The sequence below is a fragment of the Corapipo altera genome, unplaced genomic scaffold, assembly GCF_003945725.1.
Source record: "Corapipo altera isolate COAL_440 unplaced genomic scaffold, ASM394572v1 79, whole genome shotgun sequence".
Lineage (NCBI taxonomy): Eukaryota > Metazoa > Chordata > Aves > Passeriformes > Pipridae > Corapipo > Corapipo altera.
The window spans coordinates 3,601,934-3,621,664 of NW_020884927.1; the positions used below are offsets into that span (position 1 = coordinate 3,601,934).

Sequence of the window (19,731 nt, forward strand, 5' to 3'; positions counted from 1 at the left end):
AAAACTTTGTTTCGTAATTTAAAAAAAAAAGAAAAAATTAACAAAGCACTTTGATAATGAAACTGCTTCAGAACTCTGAATCCTTTTTAAATGTACTTCAAATATAGAAACTTCTCTAACAGGACCTTTTCCACAGAAGTCTGCAGTGTTTCCTGGTCAAATCAAGAGCTTATTTCTGGCCAGCCTTCTGGCAGTTCGTTAAAGTGATTGAGGAGCAACCTCTCATTTCTGACAATTGAAAAAGCACCAAAGACAGAATGGTGACCGTGCCATAAATGTCTTAAAGGAAAAGCCTCTGTGCTGCTATCAATACTTTCGAACTAGGGATGGTGGAATTTTTCCTAAGGTGGTTTTACCTTCTGAATCCACAACTACACTCTGCAATGACAGTGGTTTATTAATAATGAGAAATGCTTAGTGTCTGTAAGCAACTGTACTGGGAGATTCAGTCCTGCTTCATGCTGCTGATTCTATGGCTGGAAGACTCTTTTGGTGTCCAAACCACTGTATAAACAACTGAAAAGGGGCAGGTAAAATAAAATAAAAAGTTGGGGGCTATTTTGGCTGTTTGAGGTATCTTAACATTTTTTTTAGCTCCTGTGGATAGAACTTCTTGGGAGACCTCCTGTTTTTTAGTTGTCTCTAACTGCATTTGCCAGGTGCAGTGTGTTTTCCCAGCATGTGGGAAAGCTTCTCCAGTGCATGGTGCAGAGCTGTTCTGTGTGCACTGTTTAAAAGTTCACTGCAAAAGAAATGATGGGTGTGAAAGTAGCCATGATCAGGAGGGACCGGGAAAGGATTTAGGCATGACAATGAGGGGAGCTCAGAGAGACCTGCTGCTTGAACCTTTCGTGGAGGTCTGGAAATTAGCACTTTTTTTCCCCTGAAAATTCGCAGGTTTTTTCCACCATAGTCTTTACTGGAGCACAGTGAGTATAGTTAAACAACTGGAGTCGCCTCAAGAGAATTTGTAAGGTTACCAGTTACCAGCTGGTGACTCAACTGTTGCAGCCTCTGGAAGTGTGAGATGTGAGAATGGAAGATGTGAGAATTTCGTATGCAGGAAAGATAAAAATAATCTGATTAGTAGGAACTCTGAGGCTGCTTCATGGCTGATTGTAAATGTACAGGATTCATGCTGAGCATGACTGCCATGTGGTGACTGGGAAGTGTGATCCTGGCACACCTTTTCTCTGATGTTGAAAGACTGGAGAGGTAGTTGCAAGAGGGTGCTGTCTGTTTTAGGGACATAGGTGGCCTAAAATGAAAATTTGCCACCTCCCAGGGTAGAGTTTGTCACTTAAACACCTTCCCTCTCCTGCTCAGTGTAAGTATAAAGTTAGATCTCCATCCAGAGCTGGAGACTGAACACACAAAGCTTCTGCAAGGAGGTCTTTCCATGCTCACAGAAGAGCTGAGCCATGAGGCTTAGCTAGAGCAAGCAGGGACCTGATGCATATGCCAACATTGACTGGGGGCTGTAATCCTTGGACTCTGTCTTCTGTCTTTAATTGCAGTGCATTTATTGAGCTCATAGCCCTTTTCCACCGATTAAACAAGGCTCCCTGGGTTGTTTTTCCTGGTTGAGGGCAATTGCCTCTTAGTATTGCAAAACACCTGTGGTGTGTGAATGATGTTGGGAAGAAGGGGTCTGGCTCCTCCTGGCAGAGGTGACCTAGCCATGGTGTGTGTGGTGCAGTCTGTGGGCAGGAAGGGCTGTTTGGGAAAGCCCCTTGCAAAGCTGAGAGACTGAGATGGAGAGTCATAGTGCCTCTGTGTCTTCCAAATCATTTATTTCCTCAGCAGTTTCCCAGTCCCGTTTTCTTTGGCCTTCTAAAATTTAATTTGTTGGGGTGAAGGGGGAAGTGTCAACTGAAGGATATCAGTGTGTTGAAGCAGTCTCTGCTGGGAAGTCTGTTTGCATGCTCTTGTAGAGATAAGCTGCACTAAATTACTTGGTTATAATTGAAGAAGTTTATTTCTGGGATGTCTAGTGTAATTTTGATTTTGGAGTTTAATTCCTTACAAATAAAAATCATGCTTATGTGAAGTGCTGGGAAGAACAACTGTCCTGTTTTCCTTTCTTCCTTAGGCTCTCATCCAGTGGCCAAATATCTGGGGTCTGTAGATTATAGATACAACAACTTCTTCCAAGATCTAGCCTGGAGAGATCTATTCAACAAACTTGAAGCACAGACCACTGGTAAGACCATGTGTCTGTGTCTGGCCTGTGTGGGATGAAAAGTTTGAATGAGTAATTTTAGCAAAGGTCAAGTAAATACAAGAGGAAGCAGAGAAATGTTTCTGTTCCTCTTTTCTCCTCACTCCACCACATTCCCATTTCAGATCTGACCTTTGTAAGCCCTTCACATGGCGGTTTGCAAAGAGTTGTTGGCTCCCAGAGGCACTAACTAACTGCCTCTGAGTCATGCTGTTCTTACCTGGCTCTCAGCTTTGTTCTTGGCAGACGTCTCTCTGCCAAGTTCAGTACATTGCTTTCCTTCAGAAACTGTACAGCGTAAAGATTTGGAAAACTGGAAAGTCTGGGAGGATTAACTTCTCTTAGCTGTGTGTGAGAATGTTCTGAAGTCTGCTGGCAGGACCTTTCTTGTTAAAGAATTTTGTTCTTCACCGGTGTGGTAGCAAGTGGGAGCTGCCCTAGGTCAAATCAACAAATTCCTATTCTGATCTGAGACTGTTCTAGGCCAGGTTAAAGCCTTACTCTATGTTAAAGTATTCATTTGCTTAAAATATTAATGCTTACAGTTTTTTCATCGATTTCAAGAATGGAAAGAAATAGGAGAGAGGAGGATTTGCATCTGGCATTTAGGGCTACATGAAAGCTTGAGATTTGATGCTGTCACGGCAGCATAGCCAATAGGGAAATTTCACTTGAAGGAAAAAGCTTTGGAGTTTGTGGAGCACCGTGAGTGTGGGGAGGTTGCAGTGTGGTTCTCCCTGTTGGAATTGCAGTGCCTGAGACTCCCAGGATGCTCCTGGAAGTCCTTTAGCCATGAGAGGAAGAGAGAGAGACCTCTTCATATGTAAATCTACTTTTTTAGCAGATGGGAAGGTGGCTGGACAAGGCCCTGGGCACCCTGTTCTGAAGGTGAAGTTAGTCTTGCTTGAGCAGGAGACTGGACTAGAAACACAGTCTACACGTTTCCTTAATCCTAAAATTGTAGAACAGGTGTATGGAACTGGTTTCTTTTAATTCCTTACTGCACTTGAAAATGCAGACAAATGTAAATACAGACCTGATTTTTGTGTCTCAGTTAGGAATGCTTCATAATACAGTACAAATCCAGCCTGAGAACCACAGGTGTTCCTTAGTGAGATGTCATATGCTGGTTATATGCTGCAGCCCTTATTTATTTTTGCATTATTGTTCAGTGCAGATCTTGTACATTCTGTGTTTTCATCTGTGCCGTGGGAACTGCACAGAAACCCTGTGATGGCATAAGAAGATCTGGCAGAGAATTGTAGCTCTTAAATAGTTCACTGTTCAAATACAAAGAGTTGGGTTAAAATGCCCATTTATAAGGTATGGAAGTGCCTGGTGAAGGTCACTTGCATTCCTGTGATCTCACATTGAGGCTTTTCGCTGGAAACCAAAGAAATATTGAAGGTGTTTAGGAGATGTCTTCCTGCCAACTTGAATCAAGCACAGTCTCACCTATCTGGAGCATTGCTACCATAGATGTGATCTTTGTGCTTTTCCTATCCTTGCATGTCTCTGTCTTCTCAGTGAACTCAGCAAGGCCATGAGGTCATTAGGAATTCAGGTCACTGAATGCTGGTGTGAGCAGAGCAGCTCACCTGGGAGAGGTGGACAGGCACTTTCTTCAGCAGATATCTGCAGTCAAGGTGTGAAAAAGCCTTAATCTGACTCTGGGCAGGTACATGTTTTCAAAGAAAAGCTTTTAACCACTATAAAATACTCATGACACTTCAGTCAGTAACGCTGGGTGCAGATGTCTGTACTTATGTACTTAGTGTTCCTTCCCAATGTTTTCACCTTAATGCTCTCATAGGATGTTTGCTTTTGGTTGGACAGCTTTACTGTGCTCTGGAGTAAGCAGAGCTTCCTGGTGGAGATGCAGTTCAAATGCAGATGGCAGGGTACTATCAGCAGGTGGGAGGACAGTGGTGGTGGTGGTGGTTGGAAAAGTCACTTAAATGCTTTCCTTTTGTTCTCTTGCAGTTCCAGAGGCGCCCGATGTCGTCTCCCGGATAACCCAGTACATAGCAGGGGCAAACTGTGCACATCAGTTGCCCATTGCTGAAGCCATGCTGACATACAAACAGAAAAGGTATGTCACTGCTGTCATACTGGCTCCCAGGGTGAGCAGCTGGTTGAAAACAGAGTGCTTTTCTCATCTCATGTGCCAGCAGTCTTAAAATCACTCCAAATGGCAAAACCCTTGGGAGCCTTATGGTAGCCTGCACCCAGTGATGTGTCCCACTTAGTGAATCTACGACAGTGGGATTACTTCAAGTGCAGTGATTTTCTTGAAGATATGAGAGGTTTGGAGAAGTGGGGACTAAGGAGGTTGGGGGACAAACAGATTATGTCTGCTTAGGTTCCAGAGATCTCATACCACAGAGACCTTAGGTGTGTAAGACTGGACCTCAGCATTCCCCCTCAAAGTATCTCCCATGAGATCTAACCTTTTTACATCAGCGTTGATGGAACTGAAACCCTTTCTTTTTGGAGTGTAAATAGCAGAGCTTCTCGCAGGAGAGCCAAAATCCTTGTTGATTGGCAGTTGCAGGCTACCAGGACTCCTTCTGGGGAGGGCTGACATTCACCAGGTTTTATCTCAGCTTTTCTTAAGGGATAAGCAGCCTTCAGGAAGGACGATTGGGGTCTGAAAGCAAGAGCAGGAGTATGTAGAACCTCATGTGGCTAGGGTCCAGGAAGAAGAGTAACTGTCATTGAAGGGTAGAGCAGCATTGTTATCAAGGGACAGACAGAATAAGAGATTCCAACTCACATCCTAATAATTTCCAAGAGTAGGACAAACATTCAGCTCATGTGATTTTTCTCAGTTAGGGACTAGCAATTTCCTATGAGGCATGGATGGTGTTAACTGTTAATCACTTCTATTTGATTTTTCATTTTTGGTCCATTAACATCCCTCATTGGTGTCTCCTTTGCGTAAGAATTGTGAGGGATTAAAAGTGTGGATAGAGTAACTTTTTTCCCTCTTTTTGGAAATTCTCATAGGATATTGCTTTTCCATTCCCGTGTCTGTTCTTACATTACTTCGCAGAAATGATTCAGTAAAATTCTGCCCACTCTACGTATTTTCCTAGGGAAAATATTTCTGAACTGACTGGTCCAGTAAAAGAGACTAGTCCAGTCTCTTCGTGTATTTGTGAACTTCTGTAAAATTAACATGATAATAAGAGTTAAATTTGAAGAGCCACAGGGTACTTGAAGCTCTTGTCTTCAATTTTCCATTTTGTTTTTGGTGTGAAGACTTACCTAGTTACCAGCAGGGAGATCAGACACCCCTAGTGCAGTGTGAACCCCTTCTCAGGGCAGCCTTCTTCTTTCTCTGCAGTCTTGGGTTACTGGGTTCTGCACTGGTTTCCACTGCCTCCTCCATTCTGTTGCAGATTCATTGTTGTCATTAACGCACATTTAATCATTTTGTTTCTAATGTGCTCATAAAGATCAATTCAGTACTTTGTTGAAAAACATCTGAAATGTACTTGAGCAACACATGCCCTTAGTCCTCCCAGCAGTGTCCCAGCAGGCTGGTCTGATCCATTTGGATTTTACATCCTCTGGACTCTGGTGCCATACCTGAAGCTGTCGATAGGTTTAAGTCAGGCTCAAACCCTGCGGAAGGCTACTGGGAAGAGAGATTGCTGAGACTGGTAGTCAGACTGGCACAGCTGGCAGTCTCTCAGCGTCTCTGTGTGTCTGCTTTAAAATAACTCCTGCGTTCAGGTCAGTACCCCATGAGCAAACCAGAGTGAGTTAGAGTAACAGGCTCTCCCATGGAGTGTGGGCAGTTGTCTCCCAGTGTGCCTTCCTTTAGATATGCCTGTCTCTCTCACTGGCAGAAGCTTAGGGAGGGTATTGTGAAAAACAGCACAGAAATTGTGTCTCCATTAGCACTATCTAAATGAATGCATCGCTTTGTTGTAAGTATAATAACGCATTTATCTTTTTCTTTGGTTGCTTCCTGAAAAGGAAAAAGAGCTTTCATTTTGATTTTACCTTAAGGTATCAGTTCCTTTTAGGTTCCCCCTCCCATCTCCTATCTCTTTTCCCAGTGAACTGGTCTTTTGTGCCTTGTTTAACAGTTCCTGCGGATCTGGGATGCACAGTTTGTGCTTTAGGTTAAATTCTGCTCGCTGCTTTGAAACTATGGCATCTGCTGGCAGAATGCGTAACTGAAAGTGACTGCTGTGCCTTTGGACCACACATTTGGGTTCCCAGCGTGTAGACTGAATGGGAACGAAGGAGTTATTGAGAGTAGCTTTGAGCAGTAAAATATGGAGAAGGTAGGGTTTTTTCTTGCCTTTTTCCTGGCTATCAGAGGATATTGTGTAGCCCCAAAAGGATCAGAACTGAGAAAAGGCTTTTCAGTTCCTGTCTGTTGGAACTGGAGTGCTGTAGGTGGCACTCAGCGGCTCAGGGTGGGGTTCAGCTGTGCAGTGTCTGAGTGCAGACCAGCAAATCTCCTCCCTGTAATTAAAACAATTGAGGACTAGTCTCTTACTGGCAGGCTATCCCAAATGTATGGGACTTAAGAAAGAGAAGACAGATGTACGCTAGCAGTGGAGTTGTGCTCTCTGAGCTGCCTCCAAGACCCCCTTGCTCTGCAGGGTCCCATCCTTTGAATCATACGATAATTGGACATTGTTTATTTTGTCCTCAGCTCACAAAGTTACTGCAGCTCCCTCTCCCTTGAGGACAGAGGTGAATGGCTTCTCCAAGTCCAGCTTTCAATGCAGTGGTCTATGCAGAAACAGCAGCACTACCTACAAATTCATTGCAACAGAAATCTCCCAGAATCCTAGCATTTGCTCTGTTAAACAAGTCCTAGTGGTCCAAGGAAAGCCAAGCCAGTCTTTAGGATGTAGCTGTATGTGATAAGCTGCTTTATAACTTTACTGCCAGCTATCCCTATTTTGACCTACCTACACTCTCCTTCCCGTCCCCTTGTTCTGTTTGTCATGGCAAAAAGTTGGCGCATGTGCTGCCTGTGATGGACTGCAATGGTGCCAAAGCTTTGTCCTGTTCTTTTGGAGCATTTGCTGGCCTTACCTGAAATCAGGGGGGCTGGCAATGAGGAAGGGGTTCAAGAAGGAAACGAATTGCCATTGCAGCTCCTCTGCGTTACACTGGGTGACTGACTTTGTCTGTGAGCTCTGGGTACTGGTTACAGAATTGTCAAGGAACAGTGCAGCCCAGGCAACATCTGGGGTGCTGGGACCATGGTGGTGAGGTGGGCTTCTCACTAGGAGAGGTGTCTCATTGATGTCGATAAACTCTCTGCATTGTTTTCCTGAAAGAGAGACTGTGATATTTGAGATCTGAGGCTCACCAGACGCTCATTCCCAGTGCTGGATTGCTGATCAGCTCTGTCAACCTGGGCTGATGTCACCCACTGTAATTCAGTGCCCAGCACAGCTCATGCCATGTGGCTTCTGGACAGCCCTTGCATGAATCTGGGAAGCAGCTTGGCTACTGAAAATGGAAGCATTGTTCACTTGTCAGGACAAAGGCTGGGTCATTTCCTGCCTGGTTTACCAAAAGCTCTTCACTCTGTCCTGTAGAACACTTCCCAGCTTTTGCTCCTTGGAGCACAGTTGCCTTGGGTTGGAGGGTTCCTGGGCAATAGGAAGCAGGGGTAACACTGCTTTCTGCCTGCTGTGTGTCTTGGAGACTCTACAGAGTCCAGGTCATTGCTCCAAGTTCTATTTCTCGAACACACCTTGCGGTAGTCACTGAACATGAACGCAGCTGGTGAAGATGGCCCCGATCTCTCCTCTGGGTCAACAGAGCCCCTGTCATCTGTCTGGTTGCTTCAGGAACCTCCTTGAGCAGCTGGTGGAAACGTAACAGGAGTTCACTGTGCCCCTGGCCTGGCCAAGCAGTGCAGCAGAGGAGAATCAAGGCTCAAGAAAGGCTGGGTGTTCTGTTGAGTATGGTGTCACTGTAGGAATGTGAAGAGTGCTGTATGGGAGGTTTTTGGGAAGGTTGAGAGGTGGCTCATCTGATGTGTCATGGGGACCTGGAGTTGCTTTGTCCCTTTTTTGGCTTGACCACTGGAGACTTGGTGGAACTGGGACAGTGTTGGCAGCTGCAGCTGCCTGGTGATAATGCTTCATACCAAAAATAAACCTTGGACAGTTGTTGGTAGTGCCTGGTCTGAAGTGGCTCAGAAGTGATAAAAGTCCCCTCTTTCCTATTGCCCTGCTTCAGGACTTGCCTGGAATAAAGGTAGTGTCTGAGACCCTCCTGCTAGGAAATCACAGATGTTTGGTTTCATTTGAATCTGTTTTGGGTTGCTTAAATTTTAAAGGCTAATAAGTGGCATAACTGCTCTAAGTGGTAATTCAGTCTCTCTTACTGTAATATCCAAGTGCTTTGCAGCTTAGCTTGTACACTGAAAGATATTATTCCTTCTGCTTGTCAGGTGGCTGACTCCTGGTGATACAGCTGCTTCTCCTTTCTAAGAGTCCTGAAGCATAAATCCAAATATATGTCTTAATCTGAATGAATTTCTTGGGGTAGGGAGGGAGCCTGCAAGTCCATTTCTGGGCAGGTTACCTTTGAGGCACTGATTACAGTTGCATGGATTTTGCCCAAGCAAGAAAAGTAATTAGACAACTCCGAAATCCAGATAAAGATTTTCTTTCTAGCCTCTCTGGTTTTTGTTGTCCTCTAGAATTTGTTGGTTTGTGGGTTTTGTTGTATGAGGGTTTTTCTTCCCCAGAATTAGAGACATGAAATATCAATAACACTGTTGGAAATTACAACCCAGGGTCAGGTCTGGCTTTAAATTACAGCTGAGGCACCAGGGCCTTCAGAAGCCCTGTGGGTAAAAGTAAAGCCTTGGATATGGCTGTGGGGTTAAACCTCTGGAGCCTGGGAATCTGTGCAACCAAGGTAATAAGGGGGAGCTGCCTTTCCAGGGACAGGGGATATTTTTAATTGCAGGGCTGTGGTAGGAGGAGTTGAAGGGGCTGTTACGAAGGTGAAAGGATTCTGGATTAATATTTTGGGATCTTGAGATCTTGAAGAACAAGAATTGTGAAAGAGCACAAAAGAGGAAGTGGAGAACAAGCATGATCACCTCATCTTTCCTTTCATCCACATGAAGAGCAACTGTTTTGAAAAGCTGCATTTTCAGAAGTACATGTGCAAGACCAGAGTTCCCAAGAGGACATGTGACAGGACTAGGCTAGCTGAACTGAAATCCAGCTGGATTGCTTCTGGAACAGCTTGTGCATCATTGTGAGCTGTGATAAATAGTGACTGAAGCAATGATTTATTTCAGAATTGCTGCTGAGCTCTCCGCAGTGGGAGTCAGAGCTCCCAGGGGGAACAAGAATGAGTTTTCTGCTGGAATTGGGCATGGTTTGTTTTTTGAGAGCTCAGAGTAAAGCCATTAGTAGCTGAGAGATGACTGGACAACTATTGTGCTTCCCTCACTTGGTCAGCAGGACTTGCTTTCTGCCTGCTTCTCAGCCCATGGAGCTCAAGGAATGAGAAAAAAGCTGAGCCTCTGTTCTGTGCTGCTCCCAACAGCTCAGTGGTTTTCTCGTTTCCCTTTGCAAAACTAGAGGAAAATATCACGTGGAAATATCACGTTTGTAGGAGATGTGTTTGCTGGGGGCCTGCAGCTGTGTTTGCAAAGATGTGACCTTTCTGCCTTCCAATCAGGGATTTGGTCACTGTCCCGTGCTTTGGGGGAAGAATGAATGGGTGCAGTGCCTGGGTTTGTGAGGTAGGAAGCGAGTAAAGCCCCGTTGTTTGCCGTAGGAATGGATAAGAAGAGCTGAGCCTAAATGAGAGGCTGTTTGCAAAATTACACTCTGCTTTGGACCAGGAGGGAACTCTGCCTGAGTCACATTCACTGCAGTTCTATGCCATTCTTTCCATGAGGCTTAGAGGAAAGTGTCCAACCTGTGCTAATCACACAGTGGTTGACAACCTTTGTGCATTTGGTGCATTTCTGATCTGTGCTGGAAACAGCATAGAAACATCTGTGTTCCTGCAGTAGTCATGCTGCCACAAGCTCAATTCTGGATAGTTTTTCTGTGAGCAGAGGGATGCACAGAAAGAGAAACATGAGAAGTCTCAGTGTTCGTCTGCTTCCTACCTGTCTCCTGTGTTTGGTCACTGAGAAATGAGTGTCTTGCCCGTGCAGTCACTTGCAATGCTGAGCTGTAGTTCCTCGGAACATGTGGATATGCTCCTGTGGTCTTCTCCTTACCCTGTGGGTCCATCTTAATCTCTGTCACCCTTGAAGGGAGCAGTGACTCTGCAGGCCCTTTCAGCCTGCCTTCCTCACTTAGATCTTGTTCCTCTTGTGTTTGCTGAGTCTTTCCCTAATTCCTTCTAAGTTTGACCGTGACCTTTGTTGCTGGCCCTTCTCTACCCTCTGGCTTCTGAATCCTGGGCAGGGCCAGAGCAGGAGGGGATTTCCAAGTGTGTGCATTGTCTTCAGTTGTTTCTGGGACGTGGTGTGCCTTTTGTTCGGTTTGGTTTACTGTTTGCAGTTCTCGAGTCGGTGTCCTGACCTGCCCGGTGTGCTCTGGTGCCCAACCTCTCCATGTGCCTGTGGAAGGGACTGTGAGCTCCCGGTGGCCTGGGACGCGCGTGTGTGTGCGTGAGGGGGTGTGAGCACGTCCTTGCCAGTGCTTTACAAATAACCACGTGTCACGGCTTGTAACCCCGTGGCAGGCTAACTGCTTTAGCGGTGCCGGGATGTGCAAGGTATGGCACATGGCTCCAAAGGTGGGACGCGGGAAGGCCGTGCGTGCAGAGCACTTCAGGGACTAGTAAGTAACGCACAGTTCTCCGTGTTGTTGTGGCACAAGATCCATTTCCTTGCAGTAGGAGGTCGTGTGTCTGTGATGACTGCCATGCCATCAAAGCATGTTTCTCTGTCAAGCGTGAGGGAGGGAGGAAGAGACTGTTCCCCGAGGGACGTGCAGAGGGACATGCCGTAGGCTGCGTGCTCCTCCCCACCCGTGCAGACTCTTGGCGTGCTGGCAGGGGGCCTTGAGAGGAGCGTTGGACTGGCGCTTGCATACTGTCCGTCCCTGCTGCATGCTGGAATGCAACGTATAAAGTGAGTATCGTGACTGGGGTGGAAGCAAAGCTGCTAACAAGTCTTTTCTCTTTGCCTTTAGCCCTGACGAAGAATCTTCGCAGAAGTTCATTCCCTTTGTTGGGGTGAGTGTTGCTGTAGTTACACTGTCGCAAGTCAGCTATAATAAGTCTGTAAGTGTTAACCCAAACTTACCTGGTTTCTGGAGTAGAGCAGAAGCCATTGGGTGCTCTGAGGCAGAATATCAACATGAGAACCTGATGGTTGGATGCAACTGCCTGGTATGTAAGCATATCTCTCTAAGATCCCTCAACAAACTACAAGGTGTATTTTACTTCTCAGATGTGAAAGTGACGTGTCCCTGGAAATCTGATTGCTCTGGTTGATTTGGCCAAATTTGCTGTTCTACTGTCAGTCCTCTGTGTGCTTGTCATGAACAGACTCCAGTTTTCTTAATATCTCATCCACTCCTGGGATGTGGGTAGTACATCCCACCAGGGAGATAATTTATACCTCTCTTAAGCTTTGAGTCTGGGGCAGAGCTATTTAATGCATTTTATTACGTGAACATGTATTTGGGATAGTAGTCCCTAGTTTTCCCTCCTGTCCTTATCTTTAAGTGTTCCTGGCAGAGGTGGCCAAGTGCAGAGTATCTAGGCAGGGCCATCTTTGTTCTTCTGTCCATGTATTTCATGCACTGTGTCCTTTGCCTTTTCTAGCTTCCCTCCCCTTATTTGATCAAGCTCTTCAGTTCATTAAGTTTTAGGTACAAAGTCATTGACCTGCAACTAAAAAGGAATCCCCTGGCTGCTCTTCAATTGTGGGATGTCCTTTTCACAGTTTTTGCTACTGTCTTGTAGCTTCTCTTTCTTGCATGCTGGCTGCCTTGCTCTGCCTGCTCTATGTTAAGCTGACTTGTGTGCACTCCCGTTTGTGTCCCTGTCGTCAGAGCTAATCCGAAATCCCAAGGCATTTAAAGAGCTTAGCCTCTCTTGCCCTCAGGCTGACCCTGCTTTCACTCACATGTCTCCTCAGAGTGAGAATCTCTCTCTGCATTATTCCCGAGAAGATATATCTTCCCAATTTGTTCCCTGCTGATGAGCTTTGCTTGATCTTGTCCCTCCCATGAACTGCAATTTCTAGTGAAGAACTGGTTTTATAAAACAGCTGTTTCACCTTTCCTAATAACATGAAAAGTCCAGAAGGGTGTGGAAGCTCCCAGACTCCTCTCATAGCTACATGGCTCTGTAAAGCTTTTCTTTAGGACTGATTTAGTTCTGTGTTATGTGCAAGCAAACGGGGCTCAAAGTGTTTATCATATTACTCTAAAGTGATCATTGTCCTGACATTAGCACTGCTTTTCCAGTCTGGATGTGATTGTCTGAAAGTGGTGGAAGAGTGAATGGCTTTGTTGTTTACATAAGCCCCCAAAAACTTGCCTTGAAAGCACAAACTGACTTCCTATGTCAGCTGGTGATGAGGGTCAAATCATTGCTACTTGCTCTTGCTTCTGAAGTGTTCCTGACACAGTAATTCCCCATGAAACACATGTAAAGAGACTCTGAAAGGCCAGTTGCAGGTGTCTCACAAAGTCAGACGCTGGATATGAACACTGAGGCTCTTTCCCTCAGCTGCAGCCTGCTTGGAACCCAGAAGTGAGCTGGGGAGTGCCTTGCTGCTCAGCTGGGCTCTGAAGTGGTGGGAGTGGAGCCTCACAAGGGGCCAGGGTCAGGTGGTGGAGGCTCCGTGATCCAGTTGCCAGGAGAGTTAACAGGATGTGCCTCTTCCTGAAAGGAAGGGAGGCTGGCTGCTGACACATTCCTGGATGGAAGCATGTTGGAACTGCAGCAGTCTCAAGGGCCTCCCTGAATGGAGGGAAGGGAACGTGTTTGTGTTCCTCCCGTGTGTCTGAACTCGAGCATCTTCAGTCAGCTAGCAAGGAGGAAAAGGCCAGAAGAGATTCCTGTCTGGCTTGCAGATCAAGATGGCTGTAGGCAGCTTCCTGTGTTGCTTGTCTTTCCTAAATCTTCTGCCTTGCCTCCTCTTGCTCACAACCAGTGACAGTCTCTGAAACATCCTCTTGGTGTTTAACACATACAGCACAAATGACTGCTGGACTCCAGAGCCTGATTTGTTGCCCTTTGGATGGAGACTGGACAAACTGAGCTACAACCTCCTTCTCCCAAGCCAGTGACCCCTCAGGGAGCCTCAGTACACACTACTGAGTTCATGATGGCTTTTCCAAGACTGGGTCTAACAGAGAACCCACCAGAAAGCCTGAGAGCTCTCCAAGATCAGCATACCTCTCCCCACCCTCAAAACTCTGCAAAGCTTTCTGCTTATAATAAAGTCCTTTTTTTTTTTTTTTTTTGGTCCCATAGCACAGAAACATGTTCCCTAGAGATGTGGTCCAAACATGGTCATGTCTGAACTTAAGGACTTTCTATTTTCAAACTAAACAGATTGCATGGCATCATTTCTCATTCTAAAGCAGATTTTATTGACTTGAACTCCCTTTGCAGCTCTTTCCCATTTGTCAACATTTACACAGGGTAGACATTAACCCTGGATACAAGTTTCTTAAGGACCTTAAAAAAGGATCTCTGCTGTATTAAGAGGAAGAATCCCTGTGCACCATAGCAGATTATCATTAGAAGATGGTCCTTGCTTTTGTATCACCAAGAGGCATTTTATCTTTCTAGGCGTATTGTGTTCTTGGGAGCTTGTTTGTAGCATGTTCTGTTCCTCAAATTATCACCAGTGGCATTTATCATTAATCTTAATGTACTAGCTGGTGGTTGGTTGGCCACACACATTTGTACCCTTATTACTGTGTGATTTGGATCGTTCTGACCAGTCCGTGTGGTAGTTTGTCCATGTCTGCATCCAGAGGCTTTGCTAGGAGCTTTATCCTCTTTGCCTGACACTACCCTTGCTTAGAGCATAGAAAACTCTGAGCAGAAACTGTACGTTGCTGCTTCTGTGGTTTCCTGACAAACCCCAGCTATGCTGCACCCTGGAAGTGGCTGCACTTCGGTGGTGGAAGCAACGTGTATGTAATTAGCAGTGCTGAAGGGATATATATGTCCCTTTCTCCTCCCTGACCCACTCCCACAGGTGTCACAGGCACTGTAGTTGCCATAGCTTGGGGCTGATGGTGAACTGTTCAGAGCTGTCAGGTCTGTAACAGCTCCATAGGGTCTCTGCTGTCCCTTCTATAGGTCAGGGATGGGCTGTGAACTCATACTGCTTGGCTGGACGCTGCTGGAACCTGCCCAGCTCTTAGAAGACTCCACTTTTTCCACTTACTTCAACTACTCTGACTGCTGGGACAGTGCCAAGGGGACTGCAGGGATGAGCTTAGGTTTGGGGTTGTGGGTTCCTGAAGTTCAAGGGACTCCTGTTTCATAAAGCTCTTCTGTTTTGCCCCCTTTAGGTGGTGAAGGTTGGAATAGTGGAACAATCTTCTGCAACATCAGGTAACGAGTATCCTGTGTGCCTTCTGTGTCCTACAGGTGGTAGGAGTCTGACTTCACAGGCTAAACAAACTTGTCCATTGATGATGTCTTGGAGTGCTGTGAGGTGGAATTGGATTTTACTGGCTCCCAGTTCCACTGCTTTGACTCCTAGTGGCTTGTCTGCAGAATGAGAGCCCTCTCAGTTGAGAGAGGCCATTTTTCATGTTACTTTACAAGGAGCTTCAGGCCAGATGAAATTCCCACACTCTCATCCAGTGAAGCTCCACTCACATTTGTGCAAGTGCCCATTTTTCTCGCTTGTTCTCAGTGGGGTGGATTCACTGCTATGGTTCCTACTCCAAAATGTGGAAGCAGGCCATCAGAAGTTCATGCCTGTCTCCCTACACTGGGCTCAACTGCCTGATAAAATCAATCTCAGACATGTACACTGGGAACTTTAGGATGGGCAAAATTTGGACCCTTTTATTTTTTTAATGGGGAGTGCAAGATGATTTACACCATACTGCCTGCTTACACACATGGATATGAGGTAGTGCTGTTTTATTAATGTGAACTTATTTTTTCCTCCTTCATACACACTACTAGTCAGGATTATTGTTTTCATCATCTGTTGGGATTGTTTCTTGTATTGCTTCACTATTAAACCCAGATTCTTGTGGCCTGTGTTACACATAGGTTTGTGTATGGAGGTAGCCCTTCTGTGGGTCACTCCTTGTGACCACAGTGATCCCTCCGTTCTGAAGGGCTGACATGAAAGGAGTGATGCCTTGGTTGTGGAGGGTGGAAGCAGATGGAATGGGGAGGTCCCTGTGATCAGCCCAGAGGTACTGCATTCTAAGAGTGCTGCTGCCCTGCAGTGGTTGCAGGGGGAGATTCCCCATCAGAGATCAATGGGCTGGGCTCTGACTGTGCAGAAGGCTTAAAATCAGCTGGGAGCAAACCCTAGGAGAGCAGATGTCACATGAGGAGCCCAGAGGAGGGTGAATGTCTGTCCCTGCCTTGTACCCAAACATAGAAACCTGGTGGTTGAAGTGTGGAGGCCATCGAAACTGGTGGGCTGGCTGATCTCTGGATTGAGTGTGAGCAAAACCTGTGCAGCAGCAGCGTGGGCAAGGAGACTGAGCTATCCTGGTGTGTATGTGCTGGGCTGTGAGACAAACCCAGACAAACAGTTTGACTTCCTTTTTTTAAGGTGACTCTGATGATGCAGCTCCCTCAAGCTCCAGTGTCCTTTCTTCTACCCCACCTTCTGTATCTCCTGCTGTGAAAGAAGCCTCCCCCACACCCCCTTCCTCACCATCTGTTACAGGCAGCTTCTCGTCCTCAAGGTAAACCATGTTTTGTCTCCTCACAGCCCCCTTGGCTGCTTATCTGGCATATGCATAAGAGAGAGCTCCTCTAAAGGGAAACCCATAGCTCTTTCTTCATCCTTAGCAAACACTCAAAGCTGTCACCTTTCCCCTTCACCTCTTTTGCCTCTGGAGTCACGATGTCTTTGCTGACCAATAAGGAGCTGGGGAGGGCAGGGGAGATCTTGCACTCAATGGGAAGGCTGCATGTCCCAAGGTCAGACACACTGGAACTACAAGGGGCAGCCTTGTTTCTGATAGTCTGGCAGAAACCAGAGCTGAGCCATTGTGGCAGCCATTTGGGTAGGTTTGTTATTTCCATCTACTGGTATTTTCCCTTTGAGACTGGATTCTCTTGAGGAGATATGTAGTCAAAGAAATTACTGACCCTGATACACGTGGGTGCCAGGCTAATCCCTCATGATTCTTATGTTTTCAATGACCAGGTGAGTGTAAGGTCAGAGGGACTCTTGAAGGAGCTGACCCCTTTCTCTGTGAGGGGAGAGCTGGAAGTCTTAAGGTGACAGCACTGGAAGGTGTTAGTGGCTGTTCACATGTGCCAGAAGGTCCAGTTCCCTGGGTGCCTCCTGTTGGCTCCCTGTGCTTTGGTGGCAGGAGAGCCCTGTGTGCCCCAGGCTGGTCCCAGCAGCAGCTGAGGGCTGTGCAGGCTCTGGGGAGCAGACCTGACTTCTCCTGTGTGAGCTTTGTATGGGCTTTCGAAAGGTGGAAGTGCTTTGGGAACCAATACACACAGGAGTGTAGGATGTTCAAGTTGTGAGCCATGGATGTGATGTATCTGAAGTTGACACCCAGGCTGGTACTTTTTAGTTCCATACTGTAGGGTAAAATCATCAAGAAATGAGGAAGTTTAGGTTCAACATTGTTCCATCTCCCCTGACCTGTAAGTGACAACACAGGGGGTGGAGGGTGACCCAGACTGAAAGATTAAGCCACATGTTTAACAGGGAATGGAACATAAAGTCCTGCCTGGGCATAGTGAACATTAGGATGCTTTGTCTTTACAACTGAGTTGAGAAATGTGATGCAAAGGAGTCTTTAAACTCAAAGCAGCATCTCAAAAGCGTCATCCTTAAAGAATCTCACTTCTGAATATTGCCCTGAGAATCCAAAACCTGGTTTTGGTGATCAAAGATGAACTCAGCTCTGCAGTCTGACTCTCAGCTGAATAAATGGCAAACAAAAGGAAGAGCTGAGAGGACTCTAATGATGGGATGTCCTTGTTTAACCTTGAGAGTTTCTTATTAGACAGATGGTGCAGAGGGATGCATATTTCATTCAAGATCAAATTTATCTTCCTTAACAATTGCCATTTCTCAAACAGGGGACATGGACTGGTAGATAAATTTAGCTTTTTGTCCAGTACCTGTATATTATTTAACACTGATTGTCATTGTGTAGGAAGAAGTATAAGCTGTCAGCCATAGGTCTGCTCCCTTGGGGTTAGCTAGCAAGAGGCAGGGGCAGGCAAGGGCTGAAATTTCCCAGGTTGCTCATCTTCCCCTTTCTGGCTCAAGAAAGGCTGGCAGTGTGTTTTGGTGATGCACAACTGTTACCACACAACGCGCGGGAGTTTTCAACAGCAGATCGTGTCCTGAAATCTACCATTGTTTAAGCAAGCATCACAGGACTGGCAGAGCATTTTTCCATCAGTGGAATTCCCCAGCAAGTGGCAGGGGAGGCAGTTATTGCATACCAACTCCATAACAGAGACCTGGGTAGAGCAGAGATGCTGTTTATTCTGAGCCAGAAAGGAAGCAGCTGGTGGCAGGAAGAGCTCAGGAACATAGGAGATGAAAGCAAGTCAGGGAGACTGGGAACTGAGTACTGGAGGAACTGAGTTCAGGGACCCACCAGGTCTTTGCTCACCCCAGTTCAGGGTTGATTTTGGCGGTGCTGCACCTGGACAGAGTCACTCATCAGTGCTCAGGAGGCAGCAACAAGTGCTTACAGCCTCTTTTCCCCACTCAAAAGACAAAGTGATCTGGGACGCCTCAAGGGTTACCTTTACTGGCTGGGTCACCAAATTCCACATTGTGGAAGGAAGCTTTCCCACTGCTCACCCCCATTGCTGTGCAAGAGGTCGGCTTGTCTTGGCTCAGTGCAGTTCTGTGCTGCCAAACTGATGCCCCTGTGCTGTGTGATGCAGGCTGCATCTCTCAGGGATGAGTTCTGGGGCTTTTGTAATTGCTGGGTCTCGCTCTGAAATGTTGCTGCCTGATTCCCCAAAGAGCCATGTGTTTATCCTTTGCCCAGGAATGCCAGCCACTCTGAAAAAAGCACAGATGGGGGGAACTGCTGAGAGCTGTGCAGAAATTACCTTCTTGTCTTGTTTTCCAGCCAGGGCCTCGGTGCTGAGTTGATGGGCCTGCAGGTGGATTACTGGATTGCAGCTCCACCCATGGATAGAAAGAGAGACCCGGAGAAGAAGGACCCCTCCACTACCAAAAACACACTGAAATGCACTTTCCGGTCCCTCCAGGTCAGCAGGTTACCTGCCAGTGGGGAGATTACCACCACTCCAACCATGTCCATGACTGTTGTGACAAAAGAAAAGAACAAAAAAGGTAAGGTGAAGGTGGACACATTTGCTGCTGCCTGAGGCCAAGAATGCAATGCTGCTCTCCCTGTCCTGCTGCTCCAGGGCTGCCTGACTTGTCAGTCCTGCATTACAGCACCTCAGTCATATTTTTATCCTCAAAATCCTGATGTGTAGATGAGAAGTGACTACATAAGGTGACAGAGTTTGAAAGGGTGGTTCCTCTTTGTGCTGTAAAAAGGGGATGTGTTCACTCTTACGGTTGAACAGCTAAGATGGTGTAGCCCAGAAGAACAAAGGTGGGGACAGAGTGCTGGAAACTTGGGAGAGTGATGGTTACTGGGATGATATCCCCATCCTGTGAGCCTTCAGCTCTAAAGAGCCACAGAGAATAAAAAAGGCATGTAAGGGGAAAAAAAAAGAGGGAGGGAGACAATAGCCCAGCAAGTACCACAGATCCCTGTGAGATGACAAAATGGGAGAACCCTCTGAACTGGAGTCTAGGACCTCCCACTCTCCCCCTGCACACAGCCTCACTCTAGAACCAGTGGGGTGATCTAGAACCTGGAGCAAAGTCATGTGGGAGTGGCCGAGGGAGCTGGGGCTGTTTAGCCTGGAGAAAAAGAGGGTCAGGGAGACTTTATCACTCTCTACCACTACCTGAAAGGAAGGTGGGGGTCAATATCTTCTCCTAGGTAATGAGGGACAGGAAGAGGAAATGGCCTTGGGTTCTGCCAGGGGAGTCTTAGATTGGATATTGGGAAAATTTTCTTCACCAGAAGGATTGTCAAGCACTGAAACAGGCTGCCCAGGGCAGTGGTGGAGTTGCCATCCCTGCATGCTTGGAGGTATTTAAAAGATGTGTAGATGTGGCACCTGGGGACATGTTTTAGTGGTCCAGTTGGCAGTGTTAGGTCAGCAGTTGGATTTGATGATCTCAGAGGTCTTTTCCAACCTAAAGGATTCTATGACTCTTATGCTTTTGTACAGAGTACTTTGTGGGTCAAAAGGAAGTAGAAGAGAAATGCTCTCAGTTCAAA

At 46.5% G+C, this 19,731-nt stretch overlaps 1 protein-coding gene across 7 annotated transcripts in view; it reads left to right on the plus strand.

Annotated features, from left to right (window-relative positions):
* The window catches only part of PACS2 (phosphofurin acidic cluster sorting protein 2), a 72,792-nt gene that overhangs the window by 50,703 nt on the left and 2,358 nt on the right, over positions 1-19,731 (plus strand). For all 7 annotated transcript variants that reach the window (XM_027658362.1, XM_027658364.1, XM_027658363.1 and 4 more), the window contains exons 17-22: positions 2,093-2,203; positions 4,205-4,313; positions 11,389-11,431; positions 14,743-14,785; positions 15,978-16,113; positions 18,493-18,719. In XM_027658362.1, the coding sequence (XP_027514163.1) occupies positions 2,093-2,203; positions 4,205-4,313; positions 11,389-11,431; positions 14,743-14,785; positions 15,978-16,113; positions 18,493-18,719 (669 nt within the window). The remainder of the gene's footprint in view (positions 1-2,092; positions 2,204-4,204; positions 4,314-11,388; positions 11,432-14,742; positions 14,786-15,977; positions 16,114-18,492; positions 18,720-19,731) is intronic.